Source organism: Myotis davidii, unplaced genomic scaffold (assembly GCF_000327345.1).
Source record: "Myotis davidii unplaced genomic scaffold, ASM32734v1 scaffold247, whole genome shotgun sequence".
Lineage (NCBI taxonomy): Eukaryota > Metazoa > Chordata > Mammalia > Chiroptera > Vespertilionidae > Myotis > Myotis davidii.
Genome location: NW_006299593.1, coordinates 1,601,803 through 1,622,896, shown reverse-complemented (window position 1 = coordinate 1,622,896; position 21,094 = coordinate 1,601,803). Strand labels below are relative to the sequence as shown.

General features: G+C 56.5%; 1 protein-coding gene across 13 annotated transcripts in view; it reads left to right on the top strand.

The window, feature by feature from the left end:
* The window catches only part of DYSF (dysferlin), a 205,543-nt gene that overhangs the window by 133,964 nt on the left and 50,485 nt on the right, over positions 1 to 21,094 (top strand). For 8 of the 13 annotated variants that reach the window (XM_006775297.2, XM_006775294.2, XM_006775295.2 and 5 more), the window contains 8 exons: positions 2,112 to 2,293; positions 4,839 to 4,979; positions 5,790 to 5,819; positions 7,183 to 7,212; positions 15,888 to 15,989; positions 16,095 to 16,256; positions 17,327 to 17,492; positions 18,017 to 18,093. In XM_006775297.2, coding sequence (XP_006775360.1) covers positions 2,112 to 2,293; positions 4,839 to 4,979; positions 5,790 to 5,819; positions 7,183 to 7,212; positions 15,888 to 15,989; positions 16,095 to 16,256; positions 17,327 to 17,492; positions 18,017 to 18,093 — 890 coding nt within the window. Of the gene's footprint in view, positions 1 to 2,111; positions 2,294 to 4,838; positions 4,980 to 5,789; positions 5,820 to 7,182; positions 7,213 to 13,183; positions 13,226 to 15,887; positions 15,990 to 16,094; positions 16,257 to 17,326; positions 17,493 to 18,016; positions 18,094 to 21,094 lie in introns of all 13 variants that reach the window. The other 5 variants (XM_015571486.1, XM_015571485.1, XM_006775288.2 and 2 more) reach the window with 1 other exon arrangement.

The following is a 21,094-nucleotide window of genomic DNA, read 5'->3' as shown; positions in this document are numbered from 1 at the left end:
TGCCGAGCTTGGAGCTGATGGTATCACAGCCAGACGGTTTCATTAAATGCACAGACGCCGCTGGGCCCTGCCAGGGGCAGGAAGGGAAGGGCTCGGGCCAGCCTGCCAGGCTGGTGCATGGAAGAGGGAGCCCCATGCCAGGGAGGCTCCCACCACGTAGCGGTAGTGAGATGTGGTAGCCTTTCTCCCCGGCCAAGAGCCTCCTACTGCCCTCTCCTACCCCCAGAATCAGGTTCCAAACCAGTTTCCTGCGGGAAGTCTTCCAAGATTTACCCCATGGTGCCTTTGTGCCTGAGGCTGAGGAGCTCATCCAGGCTGGTGGCTGCCTCGTTAGCCAAACCTGTCCTGGTTCAGCCCACAGCTTCTGCCTCCTCACTTAGATCCTCTTCTCGCTTAAACCTGGCCCCGTGGGTGACAGCTAGAGTCTTAGACCCTGCTCCCTCCATCCCATAATGGGAGTCCTCCCACTGCCCACCTCAGCCTCCCCACCTCTTCTGTCGTCACTCTCTGCCACCTCCCATGCAGGGGCCATGGTGTACCATTTGGTCTCCTTCAGGCCAAGGAGCTCGTCCTGCTCACCTCCCATTTGCGGGGAAATTCTCTCTCCCCATCCCAGCCCCAGGATTGCGGGTGGACATCCCAGCACCCTTCTGAGGCCAGCAGGGCAGACCCATTACTTCTGAAGCCCTTTTGAGGCCACGTGTGGGGTTAGGGAAGGGCATTGGGTTGGACTGTGAGGCTCAGAGGGTGCGAAGTACTGCAGGATGGAGCAGGTGCGAAGGGGATAGGGCATGTGTTAGAGCACTTGGGCTCCACCTTCTCAATACATCTAGCACCCAGCTGCCAGCCTCCTGCATCCCTAGACTTTGCTGTTGTGTGCCCTCAGCATTTGGCAGTTTTGAGTCTTATAAAACGGCAGCCAACTGGGCCCCTCCCCCAGGCTGATGCCCTAATGGGAGAAGTTGGGGAGCCCCTTCTCCAGGCCCTCTGCTCCTCTCGTAAATTACACGCACTTGGTCTCATAGGCCCTTCTCTTGCATTGGTTTTCAAAGTGTGGCCCTGGGGGGCGATCAGTACCACCTGGGAACTTGTCAGAAATATAGATTCTCAGCCCCCAGCCCAGACCTGAAGCATGAGTCTCTGGGGTGAGACCCAGCGCCTGCGTAAGCCTTCCAGGCGGTTCTGCTGCATGTTCACACTTGGAACCACTGCTCTAGAATCTTCTTTAGTGACTCCAACCTTCCCTATGGGACTGGGCAGAGGGAGTGACTAGTGGCTGGGGCCCAGGCCAGCATGGCTGGAGCTGGCATATGGGAGAGGAGTTTGGGCACAGTAGGAAGCTGCAGGGCCCTTAGGGTTCCTCTCACACCACCCACAGCTCTTGAGTCCATGTGCTTCTCTCTGGTGCCTTCCCGCCCATCTAAGCCACCGCCATCTCTGCCCGGCCTCTTCCAGTAGCCTCTTACCTGGTCCCCCTGCACTCACTTCTACCTGCTCCGTGAGGCAGCCGGAGTGAGCTTGCTGAAATGCAGCCCTAGGCATGCCATGCTGATGGCACCGACATCTCTGTTCTACCCCCGCCCCCGCCCCCTCTTCCTCAAAGAAGCCAGGTCTCTTCCTCACACACTCGACTGCACCTTATCTCTAGTCTTCAAAGCACTGACCAAAATGGTAATTTTATGTTTGTTTGTATGAATTGTGGTTTTGATTCAATTGCGTTTTTAGCCCCTAGCCTCTAGCCCGTCATACAGAAGGCACTCAGTAAATGCTTGTTGGATGACTGAATGAACAAATGAGTGAGCCATCCAGGGACTCACTTCTTCCAACTGGACCTTGTCCCCTGGGGACCAGCCCCAGAAGGAGCCCAGAAGGGGAAGTTCTCTGGGTTTCTGTGCCCTCTTGCCTGGATCCAGGCTCCACTTCCCCGTGGTGGCCCACCCGCCCGCTCCTGGAGGTCAGGGAGAGCCCGGGAAATGGGCGCCCACCTGATGCTGTAGCACCAGACGGGCAGGCACAGCTCTGCTCCAGCTCTGTGGCCCGAGTGACTCCTGAGCAGCCCGTTCTCACGGTCTCTGCTGTGTCCTATCTCCCGTCCCTTCCCCCGCCCACAGATCCCTACGCAATCGTCTCCTTCCTGCACCAGAGCCAGAAGACGGTGGTGGCGAAGAACACCCTGAACCCCACCTGGGACCAGACGCTCATCTTCTACGAGATTGAGATCTTCGGCGAGCCGGCCACCATCGCCGAGCAGCCGCCCAGCATCGTGGTGGAGCTGTACGACCACGACACCTATGTGAGCCTCCTGCCTTCCTGCGTCCCCTCACTGCCCACTTCCTCCAGGGGCCCTGAGGGGGGGGGGGACGCTGCCGTGAGGACCAGCTCCCCAAGCAGATGGGTGCCCCCTGAGGCTGGGACTGATGGCCTCTGCCCTGGCCCCACAGACTGCAGCGTGGTCAGAACTATTTTAGAGGAACGAAAACGGGATTGCTAGCACCTGTGCTGTGCCCACAGCAGAGAGAGGGGACAGGTCTGGAAAGGAAGGTGCTGGCTGTGGCTCACAAGCCAGGGTTTTCTCTGCCTCTAACTTGCTTACAGGGCCCCAGGCCAGTCCTTCTCCTCATCAGCGTGCTGTGTTGACTCCACAGACATTTGTTAAGCACTTTGTGCTGGGCTGGGTGGCCCCTCACTTCGTGTTCCCAGTCTAGGGGGGAGCTGAGATGCACCCACAGACAGAGAATCTTCCAGGGAGACGGTAGGTCCCTGAGAGCCATGTGGCTCTGAGGCATAGGCAGGCCCTCTAGCAGAGCTGCCCACTGAGTGTCCTTTGCTGATGGAAATGCGCTGGGAGCCACTAGCTACATGTGGCTATTGAGCAGCTGAAATGTGGCTAATGCAACTGAGAAACTGACTTTTGAATTTCATTTAGTTGGAACTAATCAAGCTTTAAATGTAAGTAGCCACAGGTGGCTAGTGGCTCCATTATTGGGCAGCACGGCTGAGGGAGGGTGCACTGTGGCTGGATGTGCAGAAGCCTGTGGGGAAGATGCAGCCCTGAGGAAATGTGGGAGCGGGTGTGGGTGTTGGGAGGAGGCAGCCTTGGGGCGAGTGGGAGACCGAGGAGAGAGGAGGGCAGGCGGGGAAGGAGGAGAGCAGAGAATGAGACCAGGGGAGCAGGGGAGTGACAGGTCACAGTGACGTTTTAAAAGAGGAGAGATGAGAGAGACTGTCAGCTGATGGGGCATGTGGCAAAGAGGTCACCTCCTAGGTTGGGGACAGCAGTGCGATGAAAGGGGAGGAGGCAGGGTTTTGAAAATGTTTCCAGAAAGAGTTGCCATGACCGGATGTCAGGTGCCCTGGGAGGGTGTGGAGATGGTGGTGGGGAAGGTGAAGCTGGCTGGGGTGCCTCCAGGTGGTGGGGGCCAGCTGGCAGTGGGCAGTGCAGACCTGGGCTGGGGAGTCAGCCTTCAAGCTCTTCCTTTGGAAGGAAAAGCTGGCTCTTTGGGAGTCGGGTGGGGGGATGAGCAACTGAAGTCTATTTGGGATTGTTGGGGGAAGAGCACAGGGCCTGGCGCCTTTGCAGCAACAGGAGGGAAGTAGGAGGACCAGGAAGGTCCTGGGCTGAAGGAGCAGGTGCAGCCATGACCTCTTCTGGCTGGGTGGGCTCCAGGGACCTGGGGGAGAGCAGAGGCTGTGCTCATTGTTAATATAGTCAAGCTAGTCCGTACTGTGGCACATACCCTGAGCTCCTGCTGTCTTGGCTGCCCCAGCTCTGCACAGACTCCCCTACCCCACCTCTCCGTGACCCATCGGTAGGACAATACCTGCCCAGAGGAGCCTTCAGGAGCCCTCCCAGGGCTGGGGCTGGCGTCCACTCTGAGTGGTTGCTACTGGACTGTCATTTGATGATCTGGGCATTTATGCAGCAGCTGGTGGCTACCCCAGAATGGGTCTCTGGGGTGTCTCCCGCAGGGAGGTGACTGCACTCCCAGTCCTGTTCTGGGCTTCTCCAGAGGAGGGCCTTGAGCAAATTGCCAGGGCTTGTGAGGGCTGCAGCACCAGCTGGCTGAGACCCATGTCCTGTGCCCTCCCTCTGCCCTTGGGAAAGCTGACCACAGGCCAGCGAGGTCACAGAGGCTGAGCTTGGGCAGGGCTGTGGGTCATGGCTAATCAGGGTAGAGGGCAGCATGGCTGGAACCAGCCCATGCAAAGGCCAGCGGTGAGAGACCAGCCAGGACCAGCAGGCTGGAGTAGAGGGTGTGTGTCAGGAGGGAAAGACAGGGCAGGAGAGGTGAGCAGGCTCCAGGAGGGGCCTTCCATCTCAGGGGAAGAGTTTGGGCTCTCTCCTCTAGGCAGTGGGGAGCCATGGAAAGTGCCCGAGCAAAGGACGAAACATCATTTCAGCAAGACTCATATAATTCGATGAGTGTGATCAGTTTCTCTGTCTGGAAGGTGGTAGAATTTAAAGGTGAAATGAACAGGAGAAACAAAAGTCCTTGGAACTATCAAATGCCTTGTCTGTGAGGGCGTCAGAGAAATGCCAGGATCCTGCCACTCTGGTCTCTAATCGGCTCGGGGCTTGATTAAATTAAAACAAGGCCCTGCTGGTTGGACATGCAGAGGCTCTTCCTCCCCCACCATGACGGGAATTCACATCGAGCAGCAGTGACCAGGCCACTGCCCGTTGTTCTAGAATCCTTTTAAGGGGGCAGAGCTCACCATTCAGCGCCAGGGGCTGCCCTTTAGGGTTCAGAGGCCAGATGTGGGTCTGACGATCCCTCTGAGGCCACCAGGGCCCTGGGCTGGGGGTGCTGACTCTTCTTTCTCCACTCCCTGTCCAGGGTGCAGACGAGTTTATGGGACGCTGCATCTGTCAGCCGAGTCTGGACCGGATGCCCCGGCTGGCCTGGTTCCCCCTGACTCGGGGAAGCCAGCCAGCAGGTGAGCTGCTGGCCTCCTTTGAGCTCATCCAGAGAGAGAAGGTGAGGCTGGGCCACGTCCAGATCCAGGAGGTGGGGAGTACCTGGTGGAGGAGTCTGGTGGGGCGGGGTGGGGGGGACACAGGCAGGGTCAGCCTGTGGAAGGCAGGGGGCTGCTGAGCCATCCTCTCCCTCCACCGGGGGCCTGACAGTGGGGACCACTGCAGGGAAGTCAGGCCTCCTGCTGAGATGGGGTCTCAGCCATCTTTTCTGAACCCCAAATCAGGACACGCTCTAACTGTGGGGTCCAATGCTGGAATCTCTGAGTCCTCTGGCCATTGGATGTATTTCCCCAGGGTCATATCCTGAGGTTGTTTCTGGTTGGGGCGCAGGGCCTTAATTGTGGTGGTGGTGGTGATGGTGGTGGTGGAGGACTCCAAGGACAGGGAAGCGCAAGCCCCCTGTTCCAGCGCTGATGTGCCACAGCCCAGCTGTGATCCCGGACCAGCCCCTTCCCTGCTGTGAAGTAGGGAGTTTGCATTAGAACCAAATCATCAAACTAGCTGTTAGTGTGATGTGAACCCCAATGTATTAGCCAGATAGAAGTGGGGCTGCTCCAGGTGAAGTGTCTGGACAGGGACACAGCCTATGCCAGCCTGGTTCCCGTGCACCCTGCCTCCAACTCCCAGGCAGCTCTGAGGGGCCCCAGGCCTCTGAGGAAGAGAGCGTGCAGACCCCTGGACTGTCTGATCACTGGCATATGCCATGAGTGTCATTTTGTGGTTGGCGATGGCTTTGCCTGGCCAGGGCAGAAGGGAAGGTGAGGGGGCTCTGAGTGACCAGCACCTGAGCGAGCTCTTTCCTTCCCTCTAGCCGGCCATCCACCACATCCCCGGCTTTGAGGTAAGTCTGGCTCTCAGCTTTTCTTCTTTAGACTCCCTGCTGGCCTCCCTGTGTTTATAGCTCTGTGCTTTGCTAGCAAGGGCAGCGGGCAGAGGAGGGCCCAGTGGGGCCACAGGGGTGGGGTGGACGGGGGGCCGGGGTCCTGGCCCAGCTCAGGCCTTTCCTGCCCGTCTTCCCTGAGAAGATCACACTCTCAGACTGAAGGGGCCTCACGATCACCCAGCCCAGTGCCTCTTAGCCTGGTTGCAGGTTAGAACCCTTGTGAAGCCTTCAAAATCCCCGGCGCTCAGGCCTCACCCCAGGCCAAAGGAAGCGGGATCTTTCCGGTGTGGCCCAGGCATTGGTGGTTTTCAAAGCCACGCGGGGGATTTCAGTGTGTAGCCAGGGCTGAGAGCCATTGACTCGCCAGGCGGTTCCCTGCGCGGCATCACGGGGATGCTGTGAGAAGTACTTCTTGGGTCCCACTGCGAACCTACTGTAGCAAACGTGCAGGGGCCGCGCGCAGCTGCTCACAAGCCCGCGGAGGGTTCTGGTTTAGACCGTAGTTCCCAGCTCACGGTGCCCACCCCGACGTGACCGTGACCAGGAGAAAGGAGACAAGGCTCCCTTGTCCCCGCTCTCCTTCCTGGGCGACACGGTCATGCAGACCTTTCGCTGTGGTGCCCAGGCTAATTGGCTTCTCAAAATACTACTCTCGGCCGGGCTCAGCTGCAGCTTTGGGACGTGGTCAGTGGGGCTCTGTTTGGATGCCTCCCCCTTAGAGGCAGCCCATACAATTTGCAGACAGCTCTTACCATGCAGACCCTCCTGCCCCCTGTCCCCCCTCCACCCGTTGCTTTATCCCCCCTTCCCCTTCTCTTGCTCTTCATTCGTCTCCTGTCAAGTCCAAGCTCCCAATCTCAGTCTGCCAGACCCTGGGGGACCCGTTGTTTCTTCTTAGCTCCCCAAGTTCACGTGCTCGGGTAGGAGCAGCAGCTCCAGGACCTGAGGCCTGTCTGCTTCCTGGGCTGCCACACAGGCCCGGGCCCTTCCCACCACCTGTTTGCCATTTTCCTTTCCCCTGTCTGTCACTTCCGGACATGCCTGGGCTCTAAGCTTATGTTTTGGCCTCCTCTCCTACCAGTTCCTTGGCATCAACGTCCATCACACCTTCTTTCTCAGTGACCACATGGAGGGCGTGGCTAGAAGCACATGGCACTTGCCGGGGGTGGGAGGTGGTCTCTGTTGGCTCCTCTCAGGTGATGTCTGGTGTGCTGATCTCTGCCCAGCCTGGTGCGCTTTGTCACTGATGGCGAACTTTTATCCCCCTTCTCTCCTCTTTTCACCATCTCCTGGATGTGGAACGTCCCATGTTGTGGTCCAGGTACAGGATACATCACGGATCCTGGAAGAGGTGAGGTGGACCCTCATGGCTGTGGCGGTTGCTGGGGGGTGGAGGGGTGGGCAGAGACAGAGGGGAGGTCAAGGCCATCTTCTGGACACGTGCCCTGGAGCCTTCATTCCCCTCACACTGTGTGGATCCGGGGCTGCCTGGGGTGAGTCCTGGAATGATTCTGGCCTCAGAGGACTGGCTGTCCTGTTGAAGGTCAGATTCATCTAGATCTCATGGTTGGCAGTATGTAGTCTCATCTGGCCGAGGACCAGGTGGCATGTTTTCAAGAAGAAAATGTGCATAAGAGGCCAGAGTAGGCAGGGAAGCCTTTCTGGTGGAAGAGGCATCAGCCAGGCATTGTTGCAGGAAAAAGGTGGGAAACCTGCCCAAGGGGACAAGCACCAGTTTAGGGCCTGAATGGTTCGGGGCCTGGATGGCTGAGGAGCTGGGTGGGTTGGGGACTCCCGGTTCTAGGAGAAGTTTGGGGTTTGTCCTTTGCCATGGGGATGATAAGGAGCGCATTCCCTACGGCTTCCTGCACATCTGGGAGTGGGTCCTCATGCATGAGTCGGGCAGAGGCCTGGGCGGAGAGGCAGGAAGGAGAGCCCTGGTCAGATGGGGGTTGGGCAGAAGGCAGCTACTTCCTGCCGTCAGGGAATCCCCAGGCAGGGAGTGAACACCATTTGACATTTGCAGTGCAATTTGGACTTGAAGTGCAGGGTCAGGATGTGGGATCTGCAGGCCCCGCGCCCCTTACCTCACTTCCTTTTGCTCCCAGACCGAGGTGGGGTCCGCCAAATGAGCTGGCCGTAATTGCGCCTGACAGGCAGCCTCCTGCTCTTGGCTGCAGTTGGAAAGACTGCCGATTTGGAAAGGGGAGCAGAGTCCTGTCCAGGGAAGCAGCACGGAGCCCTCTCTCAATTGAGAGCATTCTGTGGCCAAAACCCACAGCCTGCTCCAAAGAAGACCCAGCCCAGGGATGCGTTATTAAAAAAAGTTAAAATCCTTAATAACTAACTGGATCTGTAACATAGAACAGTGAAGGCTCAGATTCCGAGAGCGAGGATCAGGCTGTGGTCTCCTCGTCAGGAAGCAAAGCCAGATTTGCAGCTTTTGGGTCAGACCCCAAAGAGGGCCAAGTGTTCTGCTGCCGGGCCGGCCCCAGAGCGAGGTGGGGTGTGGGTCACCAGGGCCAGGCGAAAGCGAGTCCTGTGGAGTGTGGAGTGGGGGGTGGGGTCAGGGGGCACAGGGCTGGGCTAGCCATCAGGTTCAGAGGATCTGAGGCCCCTGAGGATAAATGGAGTAACAACTCACCAGGGCACCACCCCAGAAGATGACCTGGTGACCCCCTCATCCCCAGGGCCCGTAGCTCATCCACCTCCCCTGCTCTCGAAGGCTCAGCCTCATGCCAAGTCCCGAGTCTTGTTTGGTTTTAGGAATCCTTTGGTACTGGGTGGAGGCAGGGGTCCTGCTGCCGCCGCTGGTTCTGCGGGAAGCTTTACGACTGTGCAGGGTTAATCTGTCTTTGCGTGAGCTCAGCTCTTGCCTTGTATCCCCTGTTCAGTCCCATCTAGGTCTCAGTCTGATGATCCCTGTGAGGATGGCTCCAGGAGCCCACAGGGCCGTGATAAGCCAGGCCAGGAGCTTAGGTTCTTAGAGCAGAGAGGGCAGATGGGTGGTGAGCAAGTTGTCTGGCTGGAGGGGAGACCAGCTAGGAGGCTTCGGTGACTGTAGGATGGTTTAAGGATGGCCTCTCCGGTGGCGAGTGCCTTTGGGCCAGCGCAGCCCAAGGCTGCGTGGGAGACAGTGTCTGTGAATGAGATGGAACGCCATCTGTCTGCGCTGAGGGCTCCCAGAGCAGATGGAGGACAGTGGGGGTGGCTTCCTGGAAGAGGTGACACCGAGCTTGCTTCTGAAGCACAGATTGGCAGGTGGGGGCAGGAGTGCAGGTGTCAGTGCTTTGGGCTGGAGGCTGTCATCACTGGGGGCCAGTTTGTTGGGTGAGATTTCTCTCTGCCCAGGCTTTACGCCCATCCAGAGGGTCTCTTTCTGGGGCTCTTGGCAGGGAAGGAGAACTGTGGCGTCCTGCGGTTGAGACTTGGGTGATGTACCTGCTAGGCCTGGGTCATGGCAGAGAGCAGGGGTGGAGGAGGGCATCTCTCTGGCTCCCCAGCCTGTCTCTGTGTCGCTGTTTCCCCTCTTCTGAGCCCTGCTCGCCTTCCCCTCTTCCCGCTCTCCCTTCGAGTTTCCCTCTGCCTCCGTTTGCTCCTTGGCCCTGGCTCCCTCTCTCCCTCCTTCTCCCGCCTCTTCTGAGCCCTCTGTCTCGTTTCTTTTCCTTTTTGTCTGGAGAACAAAGGCAGTCCGTGCTGCCAAGGGGAATGAGTTCAAAGAAACTGCAATTTTAGATTTCCTGAGAACTGGAGAGTGTGCACATGCACGTTGGAGTGTGTGCGAGTGTGTACACTCGCATGAAAACACACACACACACACACACACACACACACACACACACGTGCATGCACACGCGGCAGGAGAGGGGCTGGCTGACTCCTTCCTAACTGGGGCTGGGATGTGGCATGTGCCGAGGAAGACCCACCTGGGGGCCTGAGGTGGGAGCAGGGGCTGAGGTCCTGACCACTGAAGGGGGTGTGGTGGGACCGGTGCCCTTGGCTCTGCTTCTGCCCAGCTCCGCGGAGGGGATGTCCTGGTAGGAGAGACCGCATGCTCTGTGGCTGTTTTCAGGAGGCTCAGGGTCCAACCAGATGTTACTCCCTCAGCCCTTCCAAATCCAGGCGATGGGGTATGGCGAGGTCCTCTCCTGCACCCCCAAATCCACTAGAAGGAAAACTTTGGTATTTTGCAATCAAGAAAATAAACCCAGTGGTCCCCCATCCCCCATCCCCCCCCAAGGCCTTAATTTAAAACACTGTTTTTCCTCCCAAGTGTAATTAGAGCAACATGTTGTTCCTAACGAGCTGGGTGGGGCAGGCAGACAATGGAGCCCTCCCAGCCGCCTGGCTGCCCCTGCCTGGAGCTCCCTGAGGAACCAGGATCTGAATATCCACAGGTCCCCTGACTGTACTCCGTTGGGTGACGTGGGAGTCTATGGGCTACTGGTGGTGGGACTGACCTAGGTGCCTGGGTGGGCTTGCCAACATGTCCCCGGCCCTAGGAATGAGGGTCTGTCTAGTGTGGTGGCTCCCAGGACGGGGGGGAGGAAGTCCCCCTATTGGTTCAGGGCCTGGGCTAACCTGTACTGGACCGACCAGCAGGATGGCTAGACTAAAGGGGCATTCAGGTGTTCTCTGCTCTGATGGGGAGAGAGCCAAAAGCCCGCACCCCTGTAGAGGCCCATTAGCAGAGCAGCCTCAGGTCTGCCCTGCATTCAGGGTTGGGTGGGGAGGGTGGCCAAGGAAGGGCTTATTCAGGTGTTGCTGCATGTAATGAGGCTTATATCCTAAGGCTGCCCCGAGGTCTGTGTCCCTCAGAGTCCCCTGTCACACTCAGGACAGTGAATCAGGATGTCCTGGTGGCACTCTCCGTCTACACCCACCCCTGCCTGCCAATGCCGATGTGCGTCCCCAGTTTTGATAGGGCCACTGCAGCCCACCCTGTGGAGAGTCGCTGCCTGGAGAGAGGTGGTGCCTCAGGTCGGCCGGACTAGAGAACAGCTGAGAGACTCGTGCACAGAGCTGCCACCTGGCTGGGCCACAGGACTCTCATGTGAGACCTGTCAGAAACCTGTTAGGATCTTGGGAAACTGGACACAAGGTCACTTAGAATTCAAAGAAGCCAGAAAGCAGGCTTATACGAATTTTCTGGAGTGGTTGGGGAGGCTCTCTGGAGGCTGGAGAGCTTGAACTGGGCCCTGAAAGATGTCACAGACTCAGAAGGAGGGTAAGGGAAACCCATTCAAACCGCGGGAGCCATCAGCAGGCCCAGGGGAGGGAAGGCTGGGTGAAGACCCAAGGATTGGGCTGGAGCAGACAAGGAGGGGAGAGTATGCTGGAGCCAGTTCTTCATTCACACATCCACCCACCCACTTATCCCTCTGTCCCCACTCCTTCCCTCCCTTCAGCTATCCATTCATAACCCTTTATTTATTGGGCAGGGGATTCAGCTGCGGTCCCTGTGTGCAGAATAGCTGGTTTAACTGGGGACACAGACAAATGAACACACAGGGATGGCACAGGATGGTGTGTCTTTCAACTGGAGAGGATCAAGTTGCTATGGGAGCCATGGGGGTGCTTACGTTAGGCTCAGGCCCCCCAGGGAAGATTTAATGGAGACCTAAAGCCGAGCAGGAGGTAGCCAGATGAAGTGGGCAGAGAGCATCCAGACAGAAGGACCCAGAGCTGGAGGCCTCACAAGCAAAGACAGCATGGTGTCTCCTGTAACCTGCCAGAGCAGGCACTGAGCATGTTCACGGTGGTGGCTTGTCTCTCTGGCGGCCTGGAAGGCAAAGTTATCTGGTGAGAGGTGAGACAGGAGAAGTCAAGGGCTAGAACATGAGGGGTCTTGGAGGCCACGTCAAGGAGTTTGGACTTCATCCTGAGTGGGTGGGGAACCTCTGATAGGTCTTAAACAGAGTGACATTCGTAGGTAGTGCCTCCTGGCTGCAGAGCACAGCATACTTTTGTTGCAGGGAGTAGATGTGCAAAACCAGGTGCAAGACCACTTGGCAGGATGCTGGCGAATCCCGGCAAGAGGGGCGGTGACCCCAGCTGAGGAAAGAAGACAGGTGGATGCACATGCAGGAGATTTAGGGGACAGAATCGCCAAGGCTAGGTGACGAGGGGAGGAGAGCTGAGGATGGCATGGGACTCTGTGGCCTGGTTGTTGAGTGGATGGTGGGGTGGGTTTCTGACATGACATTTGAAAAGAGTGGGTTTTGGTGGGGAAGGTAGGGAATCCACTTTTGGGTAAGTTCAGTGTGAGAGGCCAGTGGGACACAAGGATGAACTGAGCAAAAGAGGTTGGGACCGTGGGTCTAGAGTTTAGCAGAGATGTTTGGGAGCAGAAAGCCTTGGAGATGACTGGGCAGAGGAGGGGAGTCAACAAGCAGAGGGTAGGGGTGGAGGGCCAGTGTGGGACCAGAGAGATGGACTCAGGAAGGAGGCCGAGATCAGGGAGTGAAGAAAGATAGGAGCTGATGAGGGATGGCTCTGGGTTGAGTTACAAGCATTTCGTTGTTAACTTTGGGGATAGAAGTTTCCAGGGAGAGGATGCAGAGAGCCAAGCTGAATGCACTGGGCAGAGGGCTGCATGGAAGTTTGATGCAGTGGATGGGTGCAGTCCTTCTCAGGAAGAGAGAGGAGAGGGAGGCTGCTGGAGAGGACACAGAGCAGGGTGGATCTGATGGACCAGCTTTAAATGAGGAAGGAAAAGATTTAGCAGAGCCCTAACAGGTTTGGCTCAGTGGGTAGAGCGTCAGCCTGTGGACTGAAGGGTCCCAGGTTCGATTCCGGTCAAGGGCATGTACCTTGGTTGCGGGCACATCCCCAGGAGGGGGTGTGCAGGAGGCAGCTGATCAATGTTTCTCTCTCATCGAAGTTTCTAACTCTCTATCCCTCTCCCTTCCTCTCTGTAAAAAATCAATAAAATATATTTAAAAAAAGATTTAGCAGATAGTGGGGAAAACTGGGGGGGACTGGATGAGACTAGGTTAAGGAGCCAGAGAGTGTTTAGGTGTAGAAGCTCCGTGATAGCCTCACCAGTATGCACAGCGAGGAGGGGGCACAGAGGGCCAATGTGGCAGCTTGCAGGCCTGGTGGAAGGGGGGCCTACAGCGGCAGGGGGCCTGGGGAGTGGCAACAAATGACAGGGAGCAAGGATGTTCTGGGACCCCGGGGGGCAGCGAGGTGGATGGAGATGAGATGGCCTTGGGATAAGGATGGTGGCCTCGTGCGGAGGAAGCTGCTCCACAGACACACTCTAACCACTGTCTCTGCTTGTCTCTCCCTGCTGCCTCTGCGGGCCTGGCGCTCCACAGCTGTGTGCACCTGCCTTCTTCCTCCAGGGCCTCCTCCAAACGGTACTGGAGTCTACCCTTCTAGAGGTTCTGGTTCCCTGGCCTCCTCCGTAAATAGGTTCCTGGAAATGGGGAGCCTGGTCCTCAGCATATAGAGAGGAATGCCATCAACTGGAGCGCAAGGGAGCCTGAAGGAGAGATGCAACATGGAAGTGAGGGACAGGAAGGGACCAAAGGGACACTGCCCAGTGTTGGGGGCCTAGAGAAGAACTGGGGAGGAAATACGTAAATGAGCTTTCCTGGGTGATTACGGGAGAATGTTGCACCCATGTGAGAAAGGTTTATCTTTCTGTCTCCCCAGGGGAGTTTGAGCGTGGTTCCCTCCCTGATACCTTCTTTTTGCCCCTTTGCATCTTGGGCTTTTGGCCCTGGGCCCACATTGAACTGGGCATCACCCTCAAGCAGGCCACAAATGGGCCATGAGCAGGCCTTCAGGCCTCACCCTTCCCTTAATGAGGCAACCCTTGATGTACCGCCGCTGCAGCTGGTGGCTTGGAGTGCCAACGGTGGGCACTCAGCCAGATGTCCCCATAGCAGCCAGGCCATTGTGGTGGCTGTCCAGGCCCTGCCTGCCCCCTCCAGGGGCACCATTCATGCAGACTGTGATGTGCACAGCAGTCCCTGGAGTTGTGCCCCATGGCAGCCCTGCACACCACCCCCCTCCTCCTGATGGCATCTGTCTCCCTGACACCCTAAAAATGTAGGTGCTTCCTACATCGTCGTCTGCATTGTGGGTCTGCAGGAAAACGGTGCCCTGGTGAGATAGGGACAGTTATGAAGCCAGTGTTCTGAGGAATGCTTTCAGTGGCTCACATCTCTTCAAGCCACCCTGGGAGATCAAGGTTAATGGTAAAAACCAAGGTTGGGTGGCACCAAACAGCAATACAGGAACCAGGGTCACCACTATCCATGAAGTACTTCCTGTGTGCCAGACACTCTCTATATTTGTTCTCCACCTGAATTCTCACAGCAACTTCGAAGGGTATTGTAATCCCAGATCTTCCCATGAGGGTATGAATCACAAAGGTTGGGTAATGTGCCCGAGGTCAGACAGCTAGGAAGTGGCACAATGGGCACGAGAACCAAGGTCTGGTCTGATTCTAGAAATGAGCTCCTTGCCACTGCAGGCCAGGGAGCATAGCAGCGTGGCTGTGCCATTGGGCAAGAGTGACAGCGGGGGCTGGCTGCGAAGTGCTGAGGCTGGAGCGAGCTGGTGTGTTTCTCCTGCTGCTCCAAGGATCCGTGCCAGAGCATCTGTAGGTGGATGCACTGTCCTCTGAGACAGAACCCAGAGCAAGTCGCTTGGAGAATGAAACCAATCATTCCACTGTTTATTAAATGAGATCAGATGAGGCAAGCTCTGTAAAGTGCCCAGCAGAGCCCTTTTAATTATAGTGAACATTTCCCGAGGGTCGGGAACTCCATGTGTGGATGTGCAGGTTGTGCACTGCGCAAGGGCACTGTGTCCAAGGAGGTGCAATTTCCAGGGCAGACACCATAGATTTGTATTTATTATAACAAGTTTCCAGTAGGTGGCAGTAGAGTGTCTTGTTCTAATAAATGAGTGAGGTATGATGATTTTCTGACCTGGATGTAAAGGTCTTTAGGAAAAAGACATCTTTCTCTAATTGTCACAAGGGTGCCACGTGGGCTAGCAGTCCAACTATTGAGAGTTTACATGAATCAGACACTATTCTAACTGTTGTTTTAACTTCTTCAAGCTTCACACTAACCTTTAGAGGTTGATAACTTTTAATACCATGTCGTAGATGTAAAAAAAATGAGCCATAGAGAGATGAAAGAATTTACTTAACTCAGTGAGTGGTGGAGCCAGGATTCATACCCACAGCCTGTGTTCCAACCACTGCGAGACGGGCTAGTTGCTTAATCCATGGTGGTACCTGCTTCCCTTGCCCCGTCTGCTTCCCCATATAATTCTTCGTGATCATTGGGATTCCTGCCCACGTCTTTTTGGCAAACCCTTAGAAGGTCAAAGTTGACATATGCTGTGCTCAACTCTGGTCTGTGGTGGTGAAGGAGCCTCCCCAGCAAGTGCCCTTTGGTGCCTGTAGATGACGGGCATTTGTATACCTTTCTTCCGCTGGGAAATACTCTGACTCCCAGTGTAAGTGCTCTGTCCTCGCAGCAGACGGGTAGGAGAGGCGGGTGTTAGGGGCTGACAGGTATCTGGGTGTGGGTATGGGGGTAGGGATGGAACTCCAGGGTAGGTGGTAAGTTGGGAGGGTGTGAGACAGGAGGCAGGAGAACCAGGCCAGTGGGGGGCCAAAGTGGACGTATCAGGATGAAGAGGGCAGTCATGTGTGTGCACACGTGCGTGTGTGTGTGTGTGTGTGTGTGTGTGTGCAGGAGATGGGGTGACCCTGAACAGCTCATTGGTGCATCAGAGCCTGCATTATGGGAGGAGGGGTGACCTAAACCCTGGGCTATAGTGCTTGAATTGTGATCCTGGAGAAGATCGTGCCTGGAAAAACTGATTTTGCTCTCTCATTTCTGCCTGCCCTTTGCCCACTTGTGTGTCCTTGCTTCTCTGTTTCTGTCTTTCTCCTGCACGTCCTTCTTTCCATCCCACCTGTCCACCTTTCTTGTCTCTCTGCCTTGGTCTTTCTCCCACCCATGTGTCTGTTCCACCTGATATTCCCTGTAGTCAGAGGACACAGACCTGCCCTACCCGCCACCCCAGAGGGAGGCCAACATCTACATGGTTCCCCAGAACATCAAGCCAGTTCTCCAGCGGACCGCCATCGAGGTGAGCCTGGCTCCCGTGTGGGGCTGGAGGGCAGCCTGGACCTCCCCCTTCCTGGCCCAGCCCTCCATGACCTTTCTAGCTGCTCTCCTCACTCTGTGTCCCCAGATCCTGGCATGGGGCCTGCGGAACATGAAGAGTTACCAGCTGGCCAATGTCTCCTCCCCCAGCCTTGTGGTGGAGTGCGGGGGCCAGACGGTACAGTCTTGTGTCATCAGGAACCTCCGGAAGAACCCCAACTTTGACATCTGCACCCTCTTCATGGAAGTGGTGAGCCTGAACCCCCTGCAGTCCTCTTCCAGTGCCCTGGTGGCTAGAACCTCCTGGCAACCCCCAGCAGTCTGGGAGTCTGTTCCGACTCCTCTGGGAACCTGTGTGGTCACGGTTTCTCTCCCACCTCGCTTGTCTATGAAAGTGGGAGGAAATGCTCACGCTCTCCTCACCTGAAGAGGTGAAGCCTGTGAGCAACACCGATGGGACCAGCTTGCTCCCTCCTACCCAGATCCCGAGTCCGCAGAGGTCCTAAGGACCTCTGGCTGTTCCCCATGGCTGTTCTCTCTTTTAGGGCAGGTCTCTATCCTCTGAAGTTCCCCCCGGGGCCCGCCAGGGCTCTGATCTTCCAAACCTTCCCTGACCGGCCTCCCCACCTGGGCCTCCGCAGATGGGCTCACTCTACCGCCCTCCAGTCCTCCGGCCCCCAGTCCTCTCCGGCTCCCGGGGCTGCCTGGGCCCAGTGGCCGGATCAAGGCCAGCCTGAGGAAAGGAACATGGTTTGCAAGATGAAAGCACTATAGAAATTCCAGGCCCAGTGGCTGTCAACAGGAGCCTCCTCTTGGCTGAGCCAAACCCGCCACCGAAGGAGAGCATATAAATTATTTCAAGTTGTGTTCAAAGTGCTTTTGGGGCTGGGGAGGTGGGGTGGGGAGCAGAATCTGGGACTATAAGCCAACTCTTGAGTATCCACTTGGGGGCGGGGACTGTCTGCAAGAAATGTTGAGTCCTGGGCCAACTTCTCCCCTCGTCCCCTCCCAGCCAGTGAGGGTTCAGGGAAAGGAGACTTGCTTTCACTCTGGGCTGAGCTGATGTGTTTGGAAGGTAAGGCTGTGGGGGAAAAGCTGGCCTCCACGTAGGCTGTTCAAGAGGCAGGAGGAAAGGTGTGTGTTTTCTACTTCCCTGGCCAGTTCGTGGACTCAGCCAGCCATCACTTTGGAGTCATGGCCACTGGAGGTTACATGTGGGTTCATAGTCATTCTCTCTCCCTGGGCTTGTCCCCCCTCCTCTGAGACCTCCCAGAGATGGGCTTAGGCCACTGCTCAGAACTTCCCTCCTCCTCTGCCCAGATGCTGCCCAGGGAGGAGCTCTACTGTCCCCCCATCGTGATCAAGGTCATTGATAACCGCCAGTTTGGCCGCCGGCCTGTGGTTGGCCAGTGTACCATCCGCTCTCTGGAGAGTTTCCTGTGTGACCCCTACTCAGGGGAGAGTCCATCCCCACAGGGTGGCCCAGGTAGGTGGAGGGGTTGTTGATGGGGAGGGCCTGGCAGAGGGGCCTTGGGCAGGTGGGACTTCCACTGAGAGTTGTCCTGAAGCTCTGCTTTTACTGGGACCTGACTGAGGGGTGGTTTCTGCTCAGCTGACCAGAAGGGTAGGGACCTCATCTCCCTCAGGGCAAAGCCTGGATCTGGGCTGGGCGTACCAGGAGCAGGTACATGTGTCTACGGGGGCTGAGAGGTGAGGGCTGAAGTGGGGGGTGGTTGAGGGAGAGAGAGATGCTGCAATTCAGTGGGATGAGGAGGGAGGGGAGAAATGGGAAGGGAGGAAGAGGGACATTCAGGAGACAGGGAATGTGAAGGAAGATGGGAGGGACAGAGATGGGAGAGGGAAGAATTGGGTGGGAGAAAGAGGAAGATTGAGAAGTGTGGAGAGAGAGAGACGGGTTTTGTCTCATAGTTCCCTGAGTCTTGTGGCTGAGGGGGGACGCGATCCCGGAGGGAGCCCTCTCTCAGGCCTGGACACTGGTCTCTCCTACAGATGATGTGAGCTTACTCAGTCCTGGGGAAGATGTGCTCATTGACATTGACGATAAGGAGCCCCTCATCCCCATCCAGGTAGGATGATCTGGATCCTGGGGGAGAGACACTGGTTCCGGCCAAGAGTTGGCCTTGATTGCTCCCCACTCCCTTCCTCATCTCTCCCAATCCTGATCTCCCTCCCTCACATGGCCTTTACAAGAGGTCTCCCTCTGGACCTGGGTGGAAGGACACCATACAGATGGAGGGGCCTGGAAGGAGGGGTCTTTGTCCAAGTCTCTCCACCTCCTGCATTCCTCCATGCCCAGGAAAAGGAAGGGAGAGGGGCGGGAGGGGGGCCTTATTCCAAGGGTGTCCCAACCTGCTGCAGGTAAGTGGTGTCCCTTTGTTATGCACTTGGCAACAGAGGGCCAGCTGGTGAGTCAGACACCCATGCCAACCAGCATGGCAGGGTGTGTGTGGCATCTCTCACCGAGGGGGAGCACTCTTCCCACCCGGGGACCTGGGGTGGCTCTGGGTCCTGTCAGGCTGAGACCACCCAGTCCTTCCTGCAGTGGAGATGGAGAAAGGCCTCACCGTCAGTGAGCATAGGCCTCGAACTGGCCATCTGTTCTAGGTTGTCACCTCCTCTCAGCTTTGCATGATGCTGGTCACACCCCTGGCACCTGGGGCTCCCAGAGCGTTGGGGCTGCCTGGGGGCAGAGCCTCCCCTCTACGCAGTTAGCAGCTGTGTCCTCATGCCCAGAGCCTGCTTATTCACCCTGGGATGGGATGGTGTAGCACTTCAGAGGGTTTGTTTTCTTTAAACCTTCAATCCAATATCAGCCTTGAGAGCAGGAGAGCAGACTTGGTGTTGGGCTCAGGATCCTCAAAGCTGTCCCTGGAGGTGTGTTGATAGGGGCTTCCCTCTGACATTATGGGCTGATAGCCTCTTTTCTATCACTTGCTCATCATCTCACTTTGCAGGGAGTGTCCTTGTGTTCATCTCCGGGCCTCACTGTTGCCAGAAGAAGAGGTTTTGCTCTATAGTTTCTCTGATGTTGAGAGTCCTCAGAAGTCCCAAGCTCTCCATTTCTCCCGTGTCTGTGGCTCTCCAGGGCTGTGCCCCACCATCCTTTCTGCTGGGGACACCTGGTCATTCTTTAAGACTCAACTTAGTTGTAGTCACCTCCTTCCAGAATTCTTCCCTGCCTCCTCCCGCTTCCCTGCAAGTCTTGTCTGTATGTTGGTCATTGCACCTGCCTTAGGTCCTGCTTGTTTCTGTAGATGGCAGTGTCCTTCCTAGACTAGGATCAGGGCAGTGACTGGGCATGCTTCTCTTTGTGTCCTTAATGCTTAGCAGAGGACCTGACTTAGCAGGTGATATCCAGTGAAGTCTGCCTGGATTGGTGGATGCACGGTGGGTGGACAGACGGATAGATGGGTGACCTGCCTATACTCTGTAGGGGGTCTATGCAGGAGTTTCTCTTGACTGGGGAAACCCAAGAGGACATTTCAGCTGGCCCTACAAGGATTCCGCTGTACTGGGTGCTAGTGCTTTCAGGCCTGGGTGGGTGTTTGTAGCCGAATTAGGCAGATAATTAGCCCCAAACTCCAGGCTGCCTGATCCTGGCTCCCGCTTCCCACCCTCTCAGCAGGCTGTCTGAGTCTGTGCAGGGAAGCGTGGGGCTTGCCCAGCAGGATTTCCGTTCTGTGTGTGCTGCCCTCAAAACGTCTACAGATGCAGGGAGGAGGGACTATTTTGGGTCCTGCTGGCTACAAGCATAGCCAGAGGCAGACGGTGAGGAGGCCCCGTCTGGTCATCCTCCTGGTGTTGACATCAGTGAACTGGGGCGGGAGTCTGAGGCAGAATAGGGTCTGTCCTCTGTGGTAGCACAGCCATTCGGGCTAGAGCTGCTGGCCAGACAGAGGGTGGGGAGCTAGAATCCGGGCTAGGCTCACAGGGTCTCAGGTGGGCAGACAGAAGGAGGATGTGAAGTCCATCTGCTCTGATGGAAGAGGTTTGGACTCTCCCCTCACTGATCTCCTCGTCTGATGGAGGAGACATGACCCTGCTCTCAAGGAGTCCAGAGGCCAGCATGGAAACCATTCCTGGTATCTAGAAAGCCCTGCCCTGATGGGGTCTGATGCGGGGGGAGAGGCGGGGGGGCGGTAGGGGAAAGTGCTTTTATATTGCATTTTCCTCTGAGATCCATTGGTTCGATTTGACTGGTCCAGGAAATCTTTTACTCACTCTGTCTTTCCTGCACATCCTCTGGCACTTTGGAGGACTGGGCATTCCGAGGCTGATCCAGGAGGCAGAGGTTCCAGTAGCAAATGCTTTGCCAGATAATTCTGGTTGAGCTTTCCTTCCCTCTCTGCTCCCCCCAGTGCAGATAGAATGGAGGGCTCTGGCCTCTGAGGACGGGAGGGACAAGAATTTGGATTTCTCCTGGCTCCTGCTTGTTCAACCAGGTTTCTCGGCAGCCTGTTTCATTCTTTCCGTGATGTGGCCCCTGTTGCTATGCTCACCAGGTCTGGGCTGTGGACCCAGCTCAGAGCACCTTCCCAACTTCAAATATGCTCTTGCCACATCTGCCTTCTGTCTTGGTCCCTCCATCTCCTTCTTTGGTCGCACCTTCTCTGCTGTATAACTTCTCACCATCATCTGCCCCGTTCCTGGGATGAGCCTGCCACATGTTGAAAAACATCACCTCAGACTTTCCTGATGCTTGAGTCATTGGACAGACACTCACGGTAGAATGTTCCTCAAGGTTCTAGAAATGTTTTGGATTCTGTCAAGAGTGGCCAATTCTAGAGATGATCTAAAACGTACGTATAATGCAGATCTCTCTACTCCACCTTCCAGGGCTCGTAGGTCAGCACCCACCTTTGGGGGTGAGGATGATCCCTCAGGAGTAGGTGCCTGACCCTGTGAGGGCTGGGATGAGATAGGCTCACACAGGTTAACTCCATGGTTGATTGTTGGTCTGTGTGGCTGTCCTTTGTATAGATTTCAGATCCATAGCCTGGGGGTGGATGTAGTCTGCGTGTGTGTGTGTGTGTGTGTGTGTGTGTGTGTGTGTGTGTGGCGCATGTA